The sequence below is a fragment of the Erinaceus europaeus genome, chromosome 4 (genome assembly GCF_950295315.1).
Source record: "Erinaceus europaeus chromosome 4, mEriEur2.1, whole genome shotgun sequence".
Classification (NCBI taxonomy): Eukaryota; Metazoa; Chordata; class Mammalia; order Eulipotyphla; family Erinaceidae; genus Erinaceus; species Erinaceus europaeus.
Window position 1 is genome coordinate 6706851 of NC_080165.1, and position 21826 is coordinate 6728676.

The 21826-nt window shown below is 42.5% G+C and overlaps 1 protein-coding gene across 1 annotated transcript in view; it reads left to right on the top strand.

Annotated features, from left to right (window-relative positions):
* Positions 1–21826, top strand: part of UTRN (utrophin) — a 609745-nt gene that overhangs the window by 505621 nt on the left and 82298 nt on the right. Inside the window, exons 59-60 of the mRNA XM_060190773.1 lie at positions 10476–10537; positions 12016–12090. Of these exons, the coding sequence (XP_060046756.1) occupies positions 10476–10537; positions 12016–12090 (137 nt within the window). The remainder of the gene's footprint in view (positions 1–10475; positions 10538–12015; positions 12091–21826) is intronic.

A 21826-nucleotide genomic window follows, 5' to 3' on the forward strand; every position in this document is an offset into this window, starting at 1 on the left:
TATTGAAAATAAACAGATATTGAAACTTATCAGGCCAACTCTACTGATGAGGAGGTATAAATGAAATTGCTTTATGGAGAATATGAGCATGTGGGGATCACCAAGTCTGAACATTCTCTAGCTAACTGGAAAATTCAGTAGCAGCGGTCTGCCCTGAACTTGACCAGCCATAACTGGATACTTTGTGCAGAAGTGCGGTTAGCAGGGAGCCCGGGTTTTTAGCAGGGAGCCCGGGTTTTTAGCAGGGAGCCCGGGTTTACTGACATGATTCAGAGAGAGTTGCTGCTCTCTTAGCAAGACACTGACTAGTTCAGGATTTCAAAGTGGACCACTTTTCCTAACACTCATCAATTTCTGCACCCACGATCATTTTATTACCATAGAATGAGGTAGAATTAAATCTTAGAATCCTGTAGAATCCTTAGAATCCTGTAGAATTAAATCTTAGAATCCAGCTCAGTTGCATTGTAACAGCACTGTGTTACAGTCTTACTTCTAAGGTCAGGAATGTGATGGATAAAGGATTATAAATGGAAGAAATATATATATTTTTAATTTATAAAGATTAAATTTTTAGTCATTAAAATCCCATGAAATGATGGTGGAGGAGGACCTATGTGTGGGGGGGGGGGGTGTGTGGAAAACTGAGAAATGTTACACATGTATCAACTATTGTTGACTGTCAACCATTAATCCCCCCAATAAAGAAAAAATTTTGCAAAAGTACAGAATAGTGACCAAATAATCTGAATAAATAGTGTTTCATATATATATATATGGATAGAGACAAAGAGAAATTCAGTGGAGAGATAGAGAGGGAGAGAGACAGAGAGAGACCTGAAGTACAGCATTGCTACTTGCAAAGCTTCCTCCCTGCAGGTGGGAACTGGGGGCTTGAACCCAGGTCCTTTTGCATTGTGGCTTGTTGGCTCAACTGGGTGTACCACCATCTGGCCACTGAAATGTTTTTCTGCTCTTCTAAGTGAATCCATGAAGTAGAAGGCCCAGTCAGTACAACCATTTGCAGCAACACACACACACACACACACACACACACACACACACACACACACACACACACACACGAACATTCTCCTTTAAAATATAATGTAAGAGATAAAGTAGCTTTTTAAAACTAAATTATATATATATATTCCATTTAAAAAAAAAGTATACTCAAGAAATTCAACCATGATGGGGACATTACCACCCCCAGGAGAAGTATCACCACTCCCAGTTTTATTAATAGTAGTTGAACATGCAGGGATGGGATGGGATGGGATGCTGACTGATGGCCGGAGAGCCTTAGCTGAGGTACCGCTGAAAGTTACCTCGGGGTACATGGGGTACATGTTCCGTCTGAATTCTGGGCTCAAATAGAGACGCCACCGGAATAGTGAGAGCTCCAAGTTCACTGATACGTATGGTCATTCTTCATCCAGTGTCCTCACTGCAACACCACCTGTCTCTTCCCTCTCACTCAGGTGAATTCATTTTGATCATTCGTTTGATCACTTCAAAAGAATCACAAACAAACCCTGTGTTCATGTGCTCTCCTGCCCGGAATGTTGATGTTTGTCTGTGGCCGTGTGCTGTAGCTTTCTTGTCCTAACTCTCTGGCACTGATATGTTTATATTGTGTCTTTAAAACGGTTTCAATTCTGATGTATCAGTTTTATGAGAGGGAGAGGAAGGGAAGAGACCAGAGCATCACTCCAGCACAGACAGGTTACAGAAACAGTGGTTTGTGGTTCACTTCTCAGAAGGCCAATTCACCAAGAGTCGGTGCAAGAAAAGTAGATTTGATCAGCTTGTAGCAAAACCTGAAATGGTAGCAGAGTTGTGTCTTAAAAAACAAATCACACTTTGATGTGGGGTTTCAGGGTTTTTATAGGATAGTGGAGGGCCAGGAGATAGCACAATATTTTATATAACCAGCTTTCATCCTGAGGCAACAAAGTTAAAAAGTGTTCTGGTGGGGAAAAAATGTGCGTGAATATATTTCTCTTTGTAAAAAAGAAAAAAAAAAGTGGAGATCACTAGAAAAGAAAGGGTGTTGTGACACAGCCTTCCATGTAGCTAGAACAAAGGAAGTCTTATCTCAGGGATGTTTGTCAGAAGGAAAAGGTCCTGTCAGGAGTTTATTTGCCCAAGCTTATCTGTCTGACTAGAAAGGGCCCTGTCATGAGTAATAAAGTGCAGGAGCCTAGCAGGCTGTGAAACTTAGCGACGGAATCATTAATAATACCTTCCTCCTCCATTCTGTAATAATAGGTTCTTTTTTTTTTTCCCCTCCTGGAGGGGAACGCACAGACTTCTAGATGTAGCTTTCTTCAGTATAAGGGAAAATGTCTATGTGCAGAGGAGAGGAGAGGAGTTCTGGGATGCTTACTTGTACCTCCCTGATGTTAAATCTGCTTCTGGTTGGGAGTTGGGCAGTGGCACAGCAGGTTAAGCATAGGTGGCACAAAGTGGAAGGATCCTGGTTTGAGTCCCCGGCTCCCCACCTGCAGGGGAGTCCCTTCACAGGCGGTGAAGCAGGTCTGCAGGTGTCTGTCTTTCTCTCCGCCTCTCTGTCTTCCCTTCCTCTCTCCATTTCTCTCTGTCCTGTCCAACAATAACAACATCAATAACCACAACAATGTTAAACAACAAGGGCAACAAAAGGGGAAATAAATAAATAAATAAAAATTCTGCTTCTGGTTGTGAATCAACTTCATTTTAGAGTGGAAGCCTACTAACTTGGAGTTATCTGTTGATTCTTGAATGATTAACGTGGAGCTTTCTTAGGCTTCCCTTTATGTTTATCCTTACGTTTCCAAAAGTATAACGTTGGATTTCCTGACTTCAAGAAGTCTAGAGAATGATAAAGTGTTTGTGAGGGTTCAGAAAGTTTCATATACTATGAAAAACACATAGGTCTGCTTCCTACACAACAAACACAGAGAACCAACATTGCTGGTCAGCATGTCCTGTAGCATGTCCTGTGGTTTTCGTATATTCCGATCTAGGTGAAACAAAGGTTGAGAGTATTATATATCGCCAAATGAAAATGTTACCTGTTAGATTGTCAGGAATCGGTTGCACTGAGAAAGTCTGCCACATCAGATTGTCAGGACCTGTTTTCATCTTTGCGCTGCTGCTAATGGAACTTCCGTTTGATTATCTGGGAACTTGAGCTCCATTCCTTGCCACCTTTGGTCACCACAGGCTCCTGTATCAGAGGCAGCATCTTACCTGCCTTCTGGAGATTTTGTGTGTGTGTGTGTGCATAATGAGAGATGATGCACTAGGTTAGTATGTATAACACTATTACAGTAAGAGTTACCATTCAAGTGGGCAATTTATACCAGGTATTCTTTTAATATTTTAATATGTATTTATTTATTCTTTGGTTGCCCTTGTAGCTTTATTGTTGTAGTTATTAATGTCGTCGTTGTTAGATAGGACAGAGAGAAATAGAGAGAGGAAGGGGAGAGAAAGATACCTGCAGACCAGCTTCACCACTTGTGAAGTGACTCCCCTGCAGGTGGGGAGCCGAGGGCTCGAAACGGAATCCTTACACCACTGGTCCTTGCGCTTTGTGCCACGTGTGCTTAACCCACTGCGCTACCGCCCTACTCCTGATAAATAAATATATTTTTTAAAAAAATAGTAAAGATACCTTTTTAAAAAAGAGTTTAAAAGAATACCTGGGGAGTCAGGTGGTATTGCAGCGGGTTAAGTGCACGTGGCTCAAAGCGCAAGGACCAGCAAAAGGATCCCGATTCGAGCCCCTGGCTCCCCACCTGCAGGACAGTCACTTCCCCCTCTCTGTCTTCCCCTCCTCTCTCCATTTCTCTCTATCCTATCCAACAACAACGACATCAATAACAACAACAACAAAGGCAACAAAAGGGAATAAATAAATAAATATTTAAAAATATATAAAAAAAGAATACCTGGTATAAATTGCCCACTTGAATGGCAGCTCTTACAGTAATAGTTTTATACAGACTAACGTAGTGAGTCATCTCTCATTATGCACAACAAAGAGAAATGTCTCTCTTTCCGTAATTGTCTTAGCACTGAGCAGTATACATACTTTTCACTCCCAGCATATTTTTTAATGCACACTCCATTTTTTTTCTCTCTTACATATCTTTTTGATAACAACTGGAATGGAATAATAAATGTAGAAAACTTTCAAAATCCAGTTTTAAGCATAAAGCAGGGTAGATGAGGAAAATATTTGTCAGATTAATTGCCATTTTTTGAACAAACAGGCCACTTTCCCATTTTTTTAAGGTTTCATAGGGAAAAAAAGTCCATTCTAGTAAGGACAAATGAATTTCAAAAGTTTCTTCCTCAGAGATGTCTTTTGTGTAGGAACTAGAATCTTATCAGTCTAACAAAACTGCAAGTGTTTTGATATAATCTTGATTCAACTCATATGCTGCGCAGCTTTGTGACACATCATTTCTGTGTTCTGTTCACAGACATACAGTTGTGTGTTTCTCTTCTGTAGCTTAGTAGCGATGCATAATGCATGCTAAAAAATAGAAGGGCTACTGCTTATTGACCTTACTGGTTTAACATTTCATGATAAGCCATAAAATAAAGGGATCACATGCTATCCTAACTGGACATGTGAGATTAAAGAGACACTTTTAATTATTATACAGGGCATAATGTAATAATTATACAAGCATGAACAACTACTGGCCTAGTTGTTGAAAGTTAAGTTTTAAAAATAAGTAATCGAGGGAGTCGGGCGGTAGCATAGTGGGTTAAGCGCAGGTGGCACAAAGCGCAAGGACCCACAGAAGGATCCCTGTCAAGTCCCAGGCTCCCCTCCTGCAGGCCTACAGGTGTAGATCTTTCTCTCTCCATCTCTGTCTTCCCCTCCTCTCTCCATTTCTCTCTGTCCTGCCCAGCAACGAAAACAACAATAATAACTACAACAATAAAACAACAAGTGTTGTTTTCGCCGGGCTATGTTGTTTTCGCCGGGCTGGCTTCACGGGCGGGTAACAGACGACCAGGGACTCATGGTTGAGCTATAGGCAGTATCTCTTTATTCATGCAGGACGCAGCACAATCTAAGACGAGCTAAGTTAAACTCAAAGTACAGTACTCTAAAACTCACAATGCTGTCTTTATATATACTTCCCAAGTAGGGCGTGAACAGGATGTGACATAGAGAGGGTGGAGAGAAAAGTGACTGGTGAAAATCAGAGTGTGACAAGGAGAGGGGGCAGAGCAAAAACATATCATGAAACAGTGGGGATTGAACCAATGCCCTGGAGGGAGGGTGGTGCTTGTTAACAGTGGTTATGTAAATAGAATGAAGTGGTTATGTAAATAGAATAGTGTTAAGCAGGGGGGATTTAAACCAAATGAAACAGAAGGGGTTTTTAAAGCATACCAACAAACAAGGGCAACAAAAGAGAATAAATAAGTAAATAATTTTTGAAAGATAAGAAACAGAGATCGAATGTACAGTGTTGGCTTTATAGTAAACAATACTGTATTGTGGAGCTCAACGTTGCTGAGAGAACAAATCTGAAATGTTTCTGCCACAAGAAAACAATGTTGTGGCCTGATAGGACTGAGAGCTAATGTTACAACGGTAATTACACTGCATGGCATTAGTGTATCAGATCCACAGATTGTATCTCTTTACATTACATACAGCCAGATAGCAATCAGGATGCAGAAAAGACTAAGTGAATGAAGGAACAAACAGGTAGGATCTTGACTCACCTAAAAATACAAAAAAAAAAAAAATGTGTCAAAGATGACACTGAAGTCCTTCGTTAGTAAGGGAAACTTTACAAAGATAGTCCAGGACTCAAGAAAGCACAGAGAACTGCGTCTTTATAACAGGTGCTAAAATGAATTTACCAGTCGATGCAAAGCTGACATCTACCGGACAGTAATCGATGGCATTCCAGTGGATGCAATTTGCATTTCTGTGGACAAAAATTCATTTGCATTACTATCAGTTTTCTGCAGTCTGCAGAGTTTAAAATAGCTCACAGGTAATTTTGGCTTTTCTCAAACTCAGTTTCTGCCCACATCCAAGACCCTTGCAGATTCCCTTAAACAAGCAAGTCTAGCGTGGTGGCTGGACATTCAGCTTGTATGTCAGGCATTTTAGCTAATGTTTCATTTTTGGACTCAACTACAATGGCTATTTCGCTAGATTTTTTTTTTTTTGCATTTTACTTTTAGACAGATACTTGTCTCTTCCTCCCCCCCCAAAAAAAAAAAAACTGGATTTTAATTTAAAACTGAATTTTCACCTTATAGTTTGTCAAACTGTGCAGGATGAAAGCCCACTTGTCTTTTGTATGTGGGCAGGGCCATAACTTTCAACTGTTGTTATCCGTGGTGGGGATAATTCTTTCAGTCTGTTTGGGTTGTGAGCCTGGGGAGGGCTGCAAGCGCATTGGCTGGAGGAGCCCAGTTATTTGCAGCTGTGCAAACATGTTCAGCCTTTGCATTGATTGTAGTTTTTGCTTTCACCCCATTCCCAGCCTCCCCTCCCCCTCCCACCACTTCAAAAAAAAAAAAAAAGAAAGAAAGAAAATTCAACTCATCTGTTACATTTCTTTTTTTCTCTAAAACTGTTTGGCAAGTAGCAGCTATACTTTTGTAACCAGAGGCTGTGTTTATTTTCAATGTTGGCAGTTCTGCCTAATGAATCAACGGGTCCTGAATTCACAAAGGGAGAAGCTGTTTTTCCCCCCCATCTGTTTGCCAAATGTGTATGTTTTCTCGGCTGCTAGTAGTGATGATTTCACTCAAAAGAGCCACTAGCGAGTGGGAGTTCCCAGAAAATTCTCGGCCTCCTGCCTGACTGCATAGTGGTATTTCTCCCCACATGGATCTGTAGGGGTTGCTTGCCAAAGCACCATATTTAGGATTCTAGAGAGCATAGCTTACATTTGTTTTAAGCTCTGTACTGCTCACAGGTTTTGTTTGGTTCTTAAGCTTTGACGTGGTCCATCTCTATGAGTTGTCCATTTCGATAGTCATGCTACTATGGGGAGGAAAATTCTTGAAAGAGGACACAAGAGGTCAGCTGAATTCTAGTCGACAAAAGACTGGGAGCCCATGATGAATTTATATGAATGACACTATAATGTCAGCAAATCTGTCTTTAGTCTTTTAAGAGTTATTTTATTAGAGAAATATTATTAGAGAAGTCTTATTTTACACACACACACACACACACCCCTCTTTGATTTAAGCATTAAGAGCTTTTTCTGGGATTGCTTCAACATGAATATGCATCTGGACCAGCTGAGATTTTGGTAAGATGAAAGTCCTGACAGAACAAGGAGATGGCATTCCTGGTAGAGTGCACTCCACACCCCCCAGGATAAGTCTTGGCAGCATTTGGGAACACCTGGATAGATGTGCCTGTGGAGACTCCTGTCGATGGTGGAACGGTGTTGTGGTATGCCACTCTGTCTTTATCTGAATAAAATAAAATATCAAGTCAACCCATGAGCAGTAGAATCTTGTATATGCTTGGCCTTGCTACCCACCCCCTCTCCTCAACCCTCCCACCCCTGCCCAAAGAAAAAAGTTTTAGTAGAAGCAGTGACTTGAGATTCTCCATTGCTGTTACACTCTGGCCACACTGCAAGTATTTAGCTGTTGGAGAAGTCATGATGCCGTTTTCTGTTTGTTTGTTTCTTTTTAATTTTGTAATCATCGTTATTTATTGGATAGAGACAGAAATCAAGAGGGAAGGGGGTGGGAGAGAGGGAGAGAGAGACAGAGAGATACCTGCAGCCCTGCTTCACCCCTTGCAAAGCTTTCCCCTGCAGTTGGGGACAGGGGCTCGAACCTGGGTCCTTCTGCTTTGTAACATGGGCGCTCAAACAGGTGCGCCACTGCCCAGCCCCTCAGTTTTCAGTTTTCCTATGCAACAATGTATCGTGATTTTCCTGACAACCCAGTAATGAGAAGTCTGGGTGAAACAACTTCACCATTTCAGTTCCATGCTCTCTGGAGCAATTTATATTATAATCAGGAGGAACCTTTTGGTTGCTAACAAAACACAAAGTGAAAATAATCTGTCTCTGCATTGGTAGAGGAGTCAGACAACTTCTTTTTTTTTTTAATATTTTATTTATTTATTCCCTTTTGTTGCCCTTGTTGTTTTATTGTTGTAGTTATTATTGTTGTTGTCATTGTTGGATAGGACAGAGAGAAATGGAGAGAGGAGGGGAAGACAAGAGAGGAGGAGAGAAAGACAGACACCTGCAGACCTGCTTCACCACCCGTGAAGCGACTCCCCTGCAGGTGGGGAGCCGGGGTTCGAACCGGGATCCTTATGCCGGTCCTTGTGCTTTGCACCACCTGCGCTTATAACCCGCTGCGCTATAGCCCGGCTCCCGTCAACTTCTTAACTCTTTCTGAGGACATCACATTTTGAGCGTGCCATTTTATTTAAGAATTTGACATTTTCAGTACTTGTTTTTTAATATGTGTAATGTGTTTATTGTGCTATATTAATTTCAGGAATAAAATTTCAGAACTATATATATCACCATGGCTTCCACTAAAGGACTTATTAACGTCTACCACCATCCATTCTCCTTCAGATATAAACTTAAACTCTTCCTCAATACAAATTATGGATTATTTTTGGATTTTGTTACCTAGGTATATATGACAGTGATTAGGTCATTTCCCAGTGACCAGCCTTACTTTTTGTTCTTTCAGTCCTTATTGGCATTTTAAAAATTGCTTGGGTTTAAAAATAAATTCTCTTCAGTTTTATTGTGTATTTTAATAGCACTCTCTCTTGTGTACTGTGCCATTTCACTTAGCTTACTAAACAGTTTTGTAAGAACTGAGTGTCATCCAAGAAGTCTTTTGAGTACTATTAAGTGTTATTACTCTATTCTGACCTACATAAGGAACATAGAACTATTTTTTTTTTAAAAAAAATATAAAGCCACTAGCACATTGAAGAGCTATTTACATCAACCCCCCAACACACAGAAAGAGAAAAACAACTTTTCCTCTACCTTCTGTTAAGTTCTGGGGTTCTGTGACTTGAACTGATAGACGAAAGCAGGAGGAAAGGAAGAATTTATATGTGCATGGGATGTGTAAATTGTAATGACTTGATTCAATAGATGATTTAAAAAATGGGGTTTAGATACCTAACATAGGGAGAAAGGAATTTAAAAGAACAATTTCCTATGAAGAGAACTGGTAGGTTACTATTAAGAAATAATTTTTGTGAGGAAAATAAGTATCAGATAATTCAACATGTGTACATGTTTGTTTACCAGCTGGGAGCAGTTTTTTCTGTCTTCCTTGTGGCCACGAAACTCCTTCAAAAGAGGGGACTTGTGTTAGACTCATTTCTCAGACAGTGCTGTACTCGGTCAGAGAAAGGAAGCTTCTTTCTGCATTTGTGGATGTTCCAGATGCCGTCAACTTAGAATTATCTTCTTCTGTCTCGTCCTTGCCCTGCATTATCCCCTGTTGCCTAGTCTTTGCCTGCTGAGTGATTGGACCATCACATGGCAAAAGAGAATTATTTGCACTGAGGAAGGACACTCAATATTGAAGAAGAGGAAGGGAGGCTGCCTAGATTGTGATAGAGAGAACGCATTCACAGCTGAACCCTTCCTTCCTTCCTTTCTTCCTTCCTTCCTTCCTTTCTTCCTTCCTTCCTTCCTTCCTCCCTTCCTTCCTTCCTTCCTCCCTCCCTCCCTCCCTCCCTCCCTCCCTCCCTTCCTTCCTTCCTTCCTTCCTTCCTTCCTTCCTTCCTTCCTTCTTAAAATTTTCTAGGAGTTTTCAAGCCGACCAACTCTTCACAGCACTTGTCTCTGACAGTCTGTTTGGAATGAAGTTCTACATTTTCCTGATTCATGTGGGCTAATTTTGCTGCCTATATTGATCAGGCTGTACCATATCCACGATAGCTAAAGTTTATATTTAAGTTTTCATTTAAATTTTCATTTTTCAATTAAGTACCACTTATGTGCATGGAGCAAATTTTAATCTAGATTTTTCACAAATAGCTGATGCAATAAAAGTAACTTGCAGTTGGTCAGAGGAATGACTCACAAGATAGGGCACCTTCTTGACTGTGTCCTACTCAGGTTTGGGGCCTGGAGCCATGGCGGAGTACTGTGGCCTGAGGCCAGCTGGTACAGTGTTTCCCCCTTTCTGTCTGTCTCTATCTGAACAACAAAAACAAGTGGTTAAGGAGTGCTAAATTAATTAATGGATCAGCAAAATTAAGGCTTGTCCAAAAAAAAAAGAGAAAGAAAGGGATTATTTTGTTGGCATTCCACTTGGTAAGTAAGAATGGTTATCAGGTTTCTAGCTTATCCTTCAGGAATAATTTTACATGGATTTTGTAAGAAAATGAATAAAAATTCTACTTGCATATCTCTCAAGAGACATAATTTTATGTGTTATTTAAATTTAATACTTTTTTTTTGTGTGTTCAGCCATCAAACTCAAACAACGTGTTGGGATCATCCAAAAATGACTGAACTCTTTCAGTCTCTTGGTGAGTGTTGTTTTATTCAATAGTGACATGCCATCGCAAATAGCTGAGAACTACGTCTTCCTAGGTGGAAACTAGGTACCCACTTTCCTCGTATGGCGTATGCTATTTAGAAGGTCATATTACTGAAACATGAAGTGCTTAATCTCTAAGGGCAATGCTGTCCTTAGGTTTTAAATCTTTCTTAAGAGGACCTGAAATATCATGAGCCAGTGACTTTAGAAGAAGAAATGTGATTGGTGGTTTTGATTCCCTTACACTGAGTCATCTTAAACTTCAGCATTGTTGGAAAAACAAACAAACAAACAAACAAAAAACCAAGAAATTACAGCACAAGGCAGAAGAGACCCTATAACTGTGATGCAAAAGGCTTTCATGCCTGAGGTTGTGAGATCCTGGGTTCAGTTCCCAGCACTACCATCAGCCAGAGCTGAGCCATGCTCTGGTTTTTCTCTCTGTATCATCTCATTAAAATAAAATATCAATAAAATTATAGCACAGTAACCTCTAGTCTACTGCATTAAATTTGCTCACTTTTTATTTAGTAAGTCTTATTAAATTAGCTACCCTAATTTCAATTAGTCTAAGTAACCACGAAAAACTAAATTTGTTTTTAATTTGAGAATGCAAAGAAATGTAAATTCATTTTAATCTGAGATTACAAGAAAACGTGAGATAAGAATTCTAATCTGGTAGGTTTCTAGGAGAGTATAACTCAGACCTGATTATTTTGTCCAATTCTTTAGGCTGTCCTGGGTCTATTTGTTTAAAAAAAACGTTTTAGTCTTTGAGTTGGCTATCAAAGGGTCAGCTGCAGAGGGAATGAGCTTTAACTTGGTTGGATAAGCAAGAAAAATCGTCATTGGTCTGTTCAGTGTGTGTTGTGAGGAGTCTGAGTTTGATGATTTCCATGTTCTCTTCGAACTCTTGTCACTTTGTACTGATGACACTGGATCTTTAGGGGACAGAGAAGGAGATGGCAATATTGTTTTTCTCAAAGACTTGAGTATTTATTACAGGGTTATGTTAACTAGATCTATTAGAGGATAGAAGGAACAAATAGACCAGGCCAAAAGCAGCACAGATGAAAGACTAACTTCATGAGCAGTGTGAGAGATGGGTCGCCTTTTCAGAGGATTGACTGTACCTGGCATGTAAATGCCCACACTGGAGAAGCCCTCTTGGCAGTAAGAAAGGGGCCCTCAGCTTACCTGTGGTGCCCCTTCTCAAGCCATCAAAAGCTAACAGAGGAATTTTCTTTCTTTTCCTTTACTTTGCTTGACATTTTCTGTCACCTTGCTTTGAAATGTCTCTCACCACCGTGCTAAGGAGTATTTAGCTATCTTCTTAAATTCTGAGGGAAGTTAGAAGACTTTCTTGAATGCAAACAGATGTATTACTTTGCCATCATCGGAAGTAAGTGAATTCTTACTGCTCAGTTTAAGTTAAATAATAAGCTTCTCTTCCTGTTTCCATCTCAGCCGACCTGAATAACGTCCGCTTCTCCGCCTACCGCACCGCCATCAAAATCCGGAGACTGCAGAAAGCGCTGTGTTGTAAGTTATTCTGCCAAAGTTAATCATTCTGTTCTTTAGATTGACTTTTTTTTTTTAAGACAAAGATAATTTGGGAGGGTAATGAGTTTTGGAGTTAATGCGATCGTCAGTGTACCTTGCTCAAAGAGTTGATTGTGTTTGTCCTAGTGCTCTATTATTTATCCCATCAGCATACTTGCAGTAGTAAAAACAAATGAATGCATGCCGTTCTCAGTTTAGGGGCAAAATTAAACTATATACATGAATAGCACAGAAAGATTTTTCAGAAGTTGGATGATAGCACAGCGGGTTAAGCACACATGGCATGAAGTGCAAGGACCTGTTCGAGCCCCCGGCTCCCCACCTGCAGGGGAGTCGTTTCCCAGGCGGTGAAGTGGGTCTGCAGGGGTCTGTCTTTCTCTCCCCCTCTCTGTCTTCCCCTCCTCTCTCCATTTCTCTCTGTCCTATCTCACAATGACAATAATAACTACAATAACAATAAAAAAACAAGGGCAACAAAAAGGGAAAAATAAATAAATAAATATAAAAAGATCTTTAAAAAAAGAAATCAAAAAAGATTTTTCAAAAATTATGCTACCACCTTATTTAAAAGGATCAAAGCGATGAGTGAGTAGTGAAGCCTGTGTGGACACTTGTAGTATTCAGAGTGACAACCTGTTTATTTAAGGGCTACTTCTCCCCCCACCCCATGCTGGGAAATTGTGCAGATGCAGTCACATCTGCCATGTTGCCCCCTCAGGCTACTGCTAGTTCCCACGAGAGTTGGGACATTCTCAGAGAGCCTGTGCCCTCAGGGCACTGTCAATTCCCTGCCATAGTTGCAGCGCTCTGGTTACTCCTCCCTCTTCCCATTCCCATGAGAGTTATTATCCTACCCTGGAGTGCTATGGCTACTCCTCCCCCTTCCCATTCTCACGAGAGCTACTCCCATAAAAGCCCTTCTTCTTCCGCACCTCGCTCTCTCTTGCCCGCCTTTCACTTGGGTGATTAGACGCAGGGAAGGTTGCTGCGCGAGGCGGCCATTTTTGCTACCTCCACGTGGCCCACACTGCTTCTCTCTCACCCAACTCTGAGGTGCCAGCGCAAATAAAGGATTGTGTTCCCTTTCTGCTCCAAACCTCCTTTTTCTGCATCCCGCCGCTGCAAGTGACGCCCCCATGCTTATAAAAAGTATTGATGACATTATCTGAATTGTATTTCCGATTGTAGTTTCACTGCTGAGTCTGCTCGTAAATCACTTAGCTGTTTTCAGTCACTATGCAAAAGGACATTTGCCTAAAATGTCAAGGCTGGATAGTTAGGATCATTCTCCATATTCTTGGATTTTTCTAACTCCAGCTATTTTCTCGTCATTTTTTCTGGGGGGGTTAATGGCTTGGAGTGCAGGTCTTCATACGTGGCTTCTTTCTCCTATTCCTGCAGTCGGTGTCTGCAGAACTTGCTCACTCCCATTTAGGCCCTTTCTCATCATCCTGTTCGCTGCTCACATGTTTAGCAAGTTCGGTGAGGCATGGAAAGTTATCCTGAGAAAAATCATGTATTAAAGTTAAAAACCTGCTGCTTTCCATTTAATAGAAGTTAGACATACATTTCTTTTTTTTAAATTTTTATTTATTTATATATTCCTTCTTGTTGCCCTTGTTGTTTTATTGTTGTAGTTGTCGTTGTTATTGCTGTCATCATTGTTGGACAGGAGAGAGAGAAATGGAGAGAGGAGGGAGAAACAGAAAGGGGGAGAGAAAGACAGACACCTGCAGACCTGCTTCACCGCCTGTGAAGCGACTCCCCTGCAGGTGGGGAGCCGGGGGCTCAAACCAGGATCCTTACGCCGGTCCTTGCGCTTTGCACCACATGCGCTTAACCCGCTGCGCTACCGCCTGACTTCCTAGACATACATTTCTGATGAGTACCTGATGGGAGTTGAAAAAGGAGACAGGAAGCAGCTAGGTGAGGTGGCTTAATGGGACATGCACGTGTGTGTGTGTGTGTGTGTGTGTGTGTGTGTGTGTGTGTGTGTGTGTATGAGGGGGGGGCAGGGAGGGAGACAGGTTATGTGGTCCTCGGTTTGACCCCAGTACCTCATAGTGCTCAAATTTCTCTCATTAAATAAATAAAGTTTTTTTTTTTTTTTTTTTTTAAGAAAGAAGAGAGGGACAGATTGATTCTTGGGGTAAGGAGGAGAAGGGGGAGGGGGAGGAAGGGAGTTGGAGTCCTGGTGCATGGTGGTGTGGACTTACATCAGCTGACAGTGACTGGCAGACATCTGTGTGGGGAGATGAGAAAGTGAACCCCTGTGTGAGCAAATGTAGTGTGAGCCATTAAGCCCTGATAAAATGATCAGAAAGACAATGCAAAGAATATAAAGCCATGTAAAGATCTAAAACATGCAAAGGTTAAGCTGTGTGTGGAAGAGGAGTCGAAACAGCTGAAAACCAACCTCAGATGAGGTAACGGAAGAGAAGCTGACCTGGGCTCGGGATCGATCTCCAGAGCCCAGAGGTGACCTGCAGGTGGTGCAGGTTGCAGTAGATGTTGCCGCGTTACCAGTACAAAAACAAATACACACACACAAACACACACACACAAACACACATATCAAATACCCGGCACTCTGGCTAGCAGTCTGTAGGCTGAGCTGGCTGGAAGGGAATAGGAGGTGGATTAACGGCACACAATGGATATTCAGTGAGCCCTCAGTGAGGCCAGCGTGAGGACCCTTTGGAACGAGACTCAGCTACATGTCCAGCTGATGGATCTGGAAGGTCTGCTCAGGCCTGATGGGCTATGGAATGAGGTCAAACAAGTCAGCCACACAATCTCTGTTGACGGAAGGCTGCTTTGTATGATCCATGAGCAGGGCTCTAGTTCAGGGCAATACTTCTGGGAAGATAAAACATCTGAGCACATTGGGTGGTTTCTTGTTGGTTTTGTGGACCCGTAGAGGACAAAGTTCCCTCCTCTGACTCATGGCTTCCATCTTGAAAGCAGTGAAACACACACATACACACGTACGTGCGTGCACACACTTTTAAATTCATACCGTACCATAGCACACTTTAAAGTGTGTTCAGTAGAGCAGCAAGGGACCACCTCACCCAGAGGTCGAATCGAGTTGTAAATATCCCCAGTGCAAGTCTTTGACACACCTGGCCTCCAATTTTCCTTCTGCCCCAGTGAGCAGAAGGAGCCTTTGCACCCTGGGCCAGAGCTCACCTGTTTATAATGAATGCGCTCCTCCCCTCCTGGCTCTTCTGTTTACTTAAAGCACCATGACCTTTCTTCTGTAGTGGTCTGGAAGCCTTTATTCCTCCCAGATCCTGTTAAAAATTGACTTGTTTTGGAAACGTTTGCGAGCTGGTCCACCTGGCTCCAATTTTGATCAAAGCGCCTCCATTTTATGATCCTCTGCAACCAGCGTTTGATACAAGGGAGCCTTTGTGTGACGCAGACTACTGGGGGCCCACACCACCTTCACTGAGAACGGGTCATCCTGGGGCTCGCTGCCTGCACTGCAAATCCACTGCTCCTGGAGGCCATATTTTTCCCTTTTGTTGTTGCTGTTGTTGTTGTTGTGATTGGATAGGACAGAGAGAGATGGAGAGAGGAGGGAAAGACAGAGAGGGCGAGGGAAAGATAAGAAACCTGTAGACCTGCTTCACTGCTTGTGAAGCAACACCCCTGCAGGTGGGGGGCCGGGGGCTCGACCCTCACGTGTGCTTTACACCCAGTGTGCCTCTGCTCCCCCACCATCTTTCATTCCCTTGCCTCCAAGATTGTAGGGGAGATGCAGCAATGCAGACATTGGGTTCCCACATCAAGTTGTTGGGATTCACAGAGAGCACATTGTACCCGATTAGAACTCTCGTTTCCAGCAGTCCTAGGAATGGAGTGGCCTTTTCCTCTGTTCATCTTTTTGTTTTCTTCCATCACTTTCCACTGAAGGCTCTCATCAGTTCTTGTGGGCACTGGAGTTGGCAGGCTTTATATTCTGTTCCACTCGCCGGAAGAATTCTTGCCCTAGTTCTTTCTGCTTATGGACTTCCCAAGGCTGCTATGTTCTCTCCCTTTAGGATTCTTTCCGATTTAACTGCCACTTGTGTTTCATGAGACTTGGGGCACTCCTGATACTCCATCTCATACATTTAGTTTTTTGTTAAATATTTATTTATTTTTCCTTTTGTTGCCCTTGTTCTTTTATTGTTGTAGTTATTATTGCTATTGTTGTAGTTGGATAGGACAGAGAGAAATGGAGAGAGGAGGGGAAGACAGAGAGGGGGAGAGAAAGACAGATACCTGCAGACCTGCTTCACCGCCTGTGAAGCGACTCGCCTGCAGGTGGGGAGCCGGGGGCTCGAACCAGGATCCTTACTCCGGTCCTTGCGCTTTGTGCCACGTGCGCTTAACCCGTTGCACTACCGCCCAACTCCCTTACATTTAATTTTTATGGCATTTTTCGTAAGTTGTGGCACTCACATACTTGTTTAATGTCTCTCTCTCTCTCTCTCTCTTTACCAGAGCACTGATCAGCTCTTGGTTTATAGTGGTGCAGGGGATTGAACCTGGGACTTCGGAGCTTCAGGCATGAGCGTCTCTTTGCATAACCATTATGTTCTCTACCCCTGCCCTCTTATTGTCTTTCTCTCCAAATGAGTTGACCTCTCATGTTAGGTCTGAGAGGGCTTTCTTCTCCACTCAAGGCCTCCTGTAGTGTCTCGCACAGAACACTATCCTAGGGTGTATTGAATCAATTATTTGAGTGTGAAAACTGCAAAACTACAACACAGAATATGTCTGAGGAGATTCGTAGCACCAGCTTAATAATAGAATCCATCTAATTTAGGCATGGTTCATAAATGTGATGATTGAATGTCAGCACAATTTAAAGTTAAATTTAAAAACATAGCAGCAGTAGCAGCAGTAGTAGAAGTTACACCTCTCTTACCAGCTGTCCCTGCTCGATGCAACCTCTGTGTGACTTACTGTGCTTCTGGTGTCTCTAATGTCTACCTTGGAATCTGACAGATAGTGCTAGTAGGTATACAAATATTTGGTAGTTTGATTCCATTTATAAAGACTCTGAGGGTTTGCTTATTTATTACAAGAGAGAGATGCACAGTGAGTGCAAGAGGGAGAGAAGGAGAGAACAAGAAAGAATAACACTCAAATCTGACGTAACGTCACGCCCAGGTCTGAGTGTGTGGCCTCTGTTCCCTGAGTCATGTAAGGTAGTTCGGGAACGGGTTGAACTATCTTCCAGGCCCTGTATGTAGTTTATAAATATGTACAATTAAAAGCTATATTACAATAACTTGGGTCCACCTGCATATCAGAGGTCAGGCTCAGGAAAAAACTAGTATAGTCATGGGCCCTTTGGAATATAACTGAAATAGGCCTACCAGCTATCTTCAAAATGGAGACCCCCCAAATCTTCATCTGCACTACTCCAGCCTTTAGGTTCACGAGTAATCAACAACTTGTTTGGCTTTCTACGTTTATTCGTCTTTCAGTGATGCCAACCAGACTTCCCTGGACAGACAACCCCACCAATGCGTCCTGAAGCCCCATTTCTCCAGAGCCCTGCCCCACTAGGGAAAGAGAGAGGCAGACTGGGAGTATGGATCGACCAGTCAACGCCCATGTTCAGCGGGGAAGCAATTACAGAAGCCAGACCTTCCACCTTCTGCATCCCACAATGACCCTGGGTCCATGCTCCCAGAGGGTTAAAGAATAGGAAAGCTGTCAGGGGAGGGGATGGGATACGGAGTTCTGGTGGTCAGAATTGTGTGGAGTTGTACCCCTCTTATCCTATGGTTTTTGTCAGTGTTTCCTTTTTATAAATAAAAATTTAAAAAAGAAATAGAACCGATAAAATGGGGCAGAGGAGGGGGTTACGGATGGTTATGTTGCAAGGGTGAATGCAGGAGAGTATGAACATACCTTGGGATTTTCAGACTGGTGGCCCATAAAATGCAGTAGCACAGTCGTCCTAGATTTCAGCCTGACAAGAATGCAGGCACTTTCTCTGGCACATATTAAGGTGAGGTTCCCAGAAGAGATCTAGTTGAGTGTACAGCAGCAGGGGCATGGGTCTGCTGTCAGTCCCTGGGAAGTGGCACAGTGGGTAAGGCACTGGCCATTCAACCTTGAGGTTCTGAGTTTGATCCCTGATACCACATGTCTGAGTGAGTTTTTGGTTTCTTCCATTTCTCCTCCTGTTGTATTATTAACTCAGTCTTCTTTTTTCAAAAAGAAAGATCACTATGAGAGAACATCTTCAGTCACCCAGAGGGAAGTAATAAGGGGAGTACTGACCGTGACGGCCCCATGCTTATAAAGAAAAAGGGAAGGAGATGATTGAAAAGGAGCTATAAAAAAATGTAGTGTCGGGAGTCGGGCGGTAGCAAAGCGGGTTAAAGCGCACGTGGCACAAAGCGCAAGGACCGGCATAAGGATCCGGGTTCGAGCCCCCGGCTCCCCACCTGCAGGGGAGTGACTTCACAGGTGGTGAAGCAGGTCTGCAGGTGTCTGTCTTTCTCTCCCCCTCTCTGTCTTCCCCTCCTCTCTCCACTTCTCTCTGTCCTATCCATCAACGACGACATCAATAACAACAACAATAATAACTATAACAACAATAAAAAGACAACAAGGGCAACAAAAGGGAAAATAAGTAAATAATTGAAATTTTTTTTTAAAAGTAGTGTGGAAGCTTGGGGCAAGGTGTATGTGCACGGGGGAGGTGGGGGTTAGGGTTGGGGAGACAGTTGGCTTGTTAGAAGACAACGTACATGCTGGAAGAACCAGAGGCCCCAGGTTCAATCCCCAGCACTATCTTATGCTTTTTCTCTTCCTTTAAATTCTCATTCAGAGCAAACAAACATTGAAAAAACATAGTAATTAATTGAAAATAAAGCTAAAAAGTAGGTAAATAAAAGTTGTAAAGAGGGATAGATATAGACTAACAGTTTGAGAATGAGAGAAGAGTATAAAAATGGGTGGGGGAGGGGGCCAGGATGTGTCGCACTTGGTTAAACACACACATTACAGTGATCAAGGGCCCAGGTTCAAGTCCCTGACCCCTGCTTGCAGGGGAGGAATGCTTTACAACTGGTGGAGCAGGGCTGCAGGTGTCTCTGTCTCTCTGCCTCTATCTTCCCCTCCCATCTCAATTTCTCTCTATGTTTACCCAATAATAAAAAATAAATTTTAAACAATGGGTAGTGGTGGGGTGGGGGGTTGGTTAGAAAATGATTCAGCTATTTGTTTCATTTGCCACACGACTGAGCTGTCACTTATCTCCCTGTGAAGAGAGAGAATCATTCTTTTCTGTGATTTAAATGTAGTCAGTTCTTTACAGGTACCTAGATGTGACATACTTCAGCAAGACAGATGCCTTGCTTAGACACTGAAGCAAGGATGTCAGAGTAAATCACTAGAAATTGAAGACATGATGGTCTTCCAGAGGTGGCAAATTTCTGTCACACTACAAAATCCATTACAAAGGTTTTTTTTTTTTTTTTTTCAGAACAAATGCCAGGACAGCCTGGTCCAGGGAACCATCTTTTTAAAATTTGGTAGATGGTCACTTTCTGCCATGTGAGGAAATGTTATAGCAGGGCTGTGTGTTGCCGGAATAGTTAGTGTTGAGATTCAGAAAGTACGGAGCATTTTTGGCAGTGTTTGAATATGTTTATTTGTGTCTGTCTGGAATTATAGTTCTGTAATTGCTGTTAATTATTAGGTACTCACATTTGTTAGGCACCTTGAAGATTTATTTGAATTTGTCTCCTGCCCTCTATAAGTTCATGATTGAAATATTCACCTAAAGCCAAGAAGTGGAGTAAACATTTTGACAAGAGGGAGCCGGGTGGTGGCATGGCAGGTTAAGTGCACATAATACAAAGCGCAAGGACTGGCGACCAGCTTCAGGATCCTAGTTCAAGCCCCTGGCTCCCCACCTGCAGAAGGGTCGCTTTCACAAGCAGTGAAGCAGATCTGCAGGTGTCTGTCTTTCTCTCTCCCATTCTATTTTCCCCTCCTCTCTCAATTTCTCTCTGTCCTGTCCAATAAAATGGAAAAAATGGCCTCCAGGAGCAGTGGATTTGTAGTGCAGGCACCGAGCCCCAGTGAGTACCCTGGAGGCAAAAAATAAATTAATTAAAATTGGGAACAGTGTGACAGCTCATCTGAAAGGATGTGTGCTTTACATGTACTTGGCCAGGTGGGAGTCCAGCCCCCTTATCCTGTGGGGCAGGAGGGGAGTTTCAACACTGTTCTGTCTCTCTCTTTCTCTGTCTCTGTCGCTCTCTTTTTTCTAAAAAAGTTGGTTAGGAGTGGTAAGACCTTTGCAACAACCAAAAAAACAACAACCCAAGAAATAAATAAATAAAATTAGCAGTTATCCAGTGATTGAAAATAGGCAAACACATTTATTTAATGATCAATAGTGTTATATTTTTTATTTTAATTGGGGAGATAATGACTTGCAATAATATAGTCTTGGCCGCACAAGCTCACTGTCTCCCCTCGATAGATGTCTGAGAGACACTCAGTCCCCAAACCTAGGAGCCCCTCTGCCATCATCCACCAGGACCCCAATGTCCCTCCATTCTGTCCTCCTTCCTCCTTACCCAGAGTCCTTTGCTTTCGTGCAAGACACCACATTGCGTCTGAGTTTCACCTCATGTTTTTCCTTCCTGTTCTTTATTCTTAAGTCCCACCTATAAGTGAGACTATTCAATATTGGTCTTAACTCTTTCTGGCTTGTCACACTCAGCATGATGCCTTCATTTCCGACCAAGATATTGCAAAGGAGATGACTTATTACAGTGTGTCTATGTACCACAGCTTTATCAGTCATTCATCTGTCCCTGGGCATCTTGGTTGCTTTAAAGTTTGGACTGTTACAAACTCTGTTACTATGATTACACATGTCTTTGCACATAGATGTCCCCCCTCAGGTTATATTATATTCCCAGGGGAGGGATTACTAGATCCTAAAGTAGGTTTATTTCTAGTGTTCTGATAATTCTCCACACTGTTTTCCATAGAGGTGGAAGAAATTTACATCCCTACCGGCAAAGTAGGAGAGTCCTTTTCCCTCCATCCTCTCTGACACTTGATGTTTCTATCTTTCTGGTGCCTGACAGTCTTGTGTTTCCTTGCTGTCTTTGTTTGTGTTTCTCTGATCATTGGGGACTTTATGTACTTTTTCATATGTCTGCTTGGCCCTTTGCATCTCTTCTTTGGAGAAGATTCTGCCCATGTCCTCTCTTCACTTTTTACTGGGATGGCTTGTGCTTTTATTGTTGAGTTTGGTGAGTTTGCAGCAAGAAGGAATAAAGGACTTGAGCAGAAAATGGACAGTGTGCTGCCAGCGGGCACCGTATTTGCAGTTGCTTCAGAGACATGCCGTCCATTTCCAGGGCCCATGTAGCTTCAGTCAAGTGGCTTTAAAGACTGAGCAGAGGATAGACTAACCACAAGGAACCATTCATTGGAAGCTGCATGTCTCACTAGGTATTCCCCCTCCCCATCCTTATTTATTAAGTTCCCCATATAAGTACTACCACATGGTAGCTATCTTCTTTTTGGCTTACCTCACTTAGCATGATGTCTTCAAGTACCATCCAAGATGGGGGAAGAGAAGAAAGCCTGACCAGCAGAGCCAGGGTGACGCACCCACTGGTAGTGATTTTGCTTGGCAAACCGGAAAGGCCTCAGGTTGAAGATCCACAGA